This window comes from Nicotiana sylvestris, chromosome 10 (genome assembly GCF_000393655.2).
Source record: "Nicotiana sylvestris chromosome 10, ASM39365v2, whole genome shotgun sequence".
NCBI lineage: Eukaryota > Viridiplantae > Streptophyta > Magnoliopsida > Solanales > Solanaceae > Nicotiana > Nicotiana sylvestris.
The window spans coordinates 14,666,245-14,669,028 of record NC_091066.1 but is presented as its reverse complement, the minus strand read 5'-3'; the positions used below and the strand labels follow the sequence as shown (position 1 = coordinate 14,669,028).

The window sequence follows — 2,784 nt, the reverse complement described above, 5'->3', positions numbered from 1 at the left end:
TTTGATGAATTTGAAATGTATGGACTCGTGAGTGAATGTGCTTTCTAGTTTTGCAATTTTTATCAGATTTTGAGACGTGGGACCGAGGGCCGGGTTTGAGTCGATTTAGCCCGTCATGCTATTTGGTTGGTTCCTACAGATATGCAGAGGATCAGTAGGTTCGTGAATGGTCTCGCGTATCAACTACGGATTCTTATGACCAGGTAAAGAGTGTCTACTACTTTTGAGGAGGTGGTTGACATTGATCAAGATATATAGTTGGTTCGCCGCTAGGCGCGAGTTGAGAGGGAGGCCAAGAGGCCTCGGATCTGGTAGTTTTGGTGGTGTTCCTTTTGGAGGTCAGTTCCAGCCCGGCAGAGGCCGTCAATTCATACATGCTCAGTCAGCTCATCCAGGTCACCGTGGTGGATCATCTGGCCATGGTCCTCACATTTCTCATTAAGGCCACTCATCTCTCAGTGCCCTTCCAGCTCATAGTTTGACTCATGCACCATCAGCTCATGGTTCATCTATGCCTGGTTCTTCTAGTGGGCATCCCGGTGCTCGGGGATCCCTTCAGTCCCCACCTCCATTTGCTGGGAGAGGTTGCTTTGAGTGTGGAGATTTGGGCCATATCAAGAGATTTTGTCCCCGCCTTACGGGAGGTTCATCCTAGCAGAGGAGTCAACCTTCGACTTCAGCACCAGTTACTTCCCCACCCGCCAAGCCAGCTTGGGGTAGAGGTCAGTCAGCTAGGGGTCTCCCTAGAGTGAGAGGCCGATTAGGTGGCGGTTAGGCCCGTTTCTATGTACTCCCTGCCAAGCCGGATGATATTGCTTCAAATGTTGTGATCACAGGAATTATCTCTGTTTGCCACGAGGATGCCTATGTATTATTTGATCCTGGTTCAATTATTTCATATGTATTGTCATATTTTGCTCGTTATTTGGGTACGCCTCGCGAGTCTCTTGTTTCATCTATTCATATATCTACTCCTGTGTGTGATACTATTGTTGTGGACTGCGTATATCGGTCTAGTGTAGTGACTATTAGGGGTTTGGATACCCGAGTAGACCTTTTGCTGCTTAGTATGGTTGATTTTGATGTGATATTGGGCATAGATTGGTTGTCTCCATGTCATGCTATTCTGGACTGTCACGCTAATATGGTGACGTTGGCCATGCCGGGGGTCCATGGATTGAGTGGAGAGGTTCGTCGGATTATGTTCCCAATAGAGTGATTTCATACTTGAAGGCCCAGCGGATGGTTGGGAAGGGTTGTCTTTGTGATGGCCTTTGTGAGGGATATCAGTGCAGAGACTCCTACTATTAATTCAGTTCCAATGGTGAGAGATTTTCCGGATGTGTTTCCTGCAGACCTGTCAGGCATGCCGATTAACTTCGGTATTGATTTTGTGTCGGGCACTCAACCCATTTCTATTCCACAGTATCGTATGGTACCGATGGAGTTAAAGGAATTGAAGGAGCAACTTCAACAACTCCTTGATAAGGGGTTCATTCGGCCTAGTGTGTCACCTTGGGGTGCACCTATTCTATTTGCGAAGAAGAAGGATGGAACTATGAGGATGTACATTGATTACAAGCAGTTGAACAAACCTCGTATTAATGATTTATTTGACCAGCTTCAGGGAGCGAGGGTGTTCTCCAAGATTGATCTCAGGTCAGGGTATCACCAGTTGAAGATCAGGGACTCAGACATTCTTAAGACAGCTTTTAGGACCCGATATGGTCATTATGAGTTCCTTGTGATGTCTTTTGGGTTAACCAATGCCCCAGAAGCGTTCATGCATTTGTTCAACAACGTGTTTCAGCCTTATCTCGATTCATTTTTTATTGTATTCATTGATGATATCCTGGTGTACTCTCACAGCCAGAAGGAGCACGCTAAGCATTTAAGAGTTCTATTACAGTAATTGAGGAAGGAGAAGCTTTATGCTAGGTTCTTCGAGTGTGAGTTTTGGCTTAGTTCAGTGGTGTTCTTGGGGCACGTAGTGTCCAGTGAGGGTATTCAGGTTAATCTGAAAAAGATCGAGGCGGTCTAGAGTTGTCCCAGACTATCTTCAGCCACAGAGATTCGTAGCTTTATTTGTTTGGCGGGTTATTACCATCAGTTCGTTCAGGATTTTCATCTATTGCATCACCCTTAACCAAATTGACCCAAAAGGGTGCTCCTTTCAGGTGGTCGGATGAGTGTGAGGCGATCTTTCAGAAGCTCAAGACTGCCTTGACCAAAACTCCAGTATTAATTATGCCATCAGTTTCAGGCTCTTGGGTGTGTGTTGATGCAGGAGGGTAGAGTGATTACTTATGCTTTTCGTCAGTTGAAGCCCCACGAGAAGAACCACCATGTTCATGATTTGAAGTTGGCTGTCATTGTTCACTTGTTCAATATTTGGAGGCACTATCTCTATGGTGTATCTTGTGAGGTGTTTACTGATCATCGTAGCCTCCAGTACTTGTTCAAATAGAAGGATCTTAATTTGAGGTAGCAGAGATGGTTGGAGCTGCTAAAGGACTATGATATTACTATTTTGTATCATCGGGGAAAGGCCAATGTGGTGACCGATGCCTGGAGTAGAAAGGCAGTGAGTATGGGTAGTCTTGCATTCCTTCTTGTGGGTGAGCGACCTCTTGCAGTGGATGTTCAGGCCTTGGCCAATCGGTTTGTAAGGTTAGATATTTCGAAGCCCAGTCGGGCCCTAACTTGTGTGGTTTCTCAGCCTTCCTTGTTTGATTGTATCAGAGAGCGCCAGTAGGATGATCCTCAGTCCTCAAGGACAAGGTT

At 45.9% G+C, this 2,784-nt stretch overlaps 1 protein-coding gene across 1 annotated transcript; it reads left to right on the top strand.

Moving 5' to 3' along the window:
• Window positions 1-511: 511 nt before the first annotated feature.
• On the top strand, window positions 512-1,219 carry LOC138879029 (uncharacterized). The gene is made up of 2 exons (XM_070158603.1): window positions 512-644; window positions 837-1,219. Exons 1-2 carry the CDS (start codon window positions 512-514, stop codon window positions 1,217-1,219), a joined length of 516 nt encoding a protein of 171 aa, XP_070014704.1.
• The last annotated feature ends 1,565 nt before the right edge of the window (window positions 1,220-2,784 follow it).

Excerpts from the sequence above, each read along its gene's own strand:
- LOC138879029 (XM_070158603.1), top strand. The coding sequence starts at position 512 with ATGCCTGGTTCTTCTAGTGGGCATCCCGGTGCTCGGGGATCCCTTCAG. Across the intron at positions 645-836 it reads TTGTCCCCGCCTTACGGGAG|GAATTATCTCTGTTTGCCAC; the intron begins GTTCATCCTAGC and ends TTGTGATCACAG.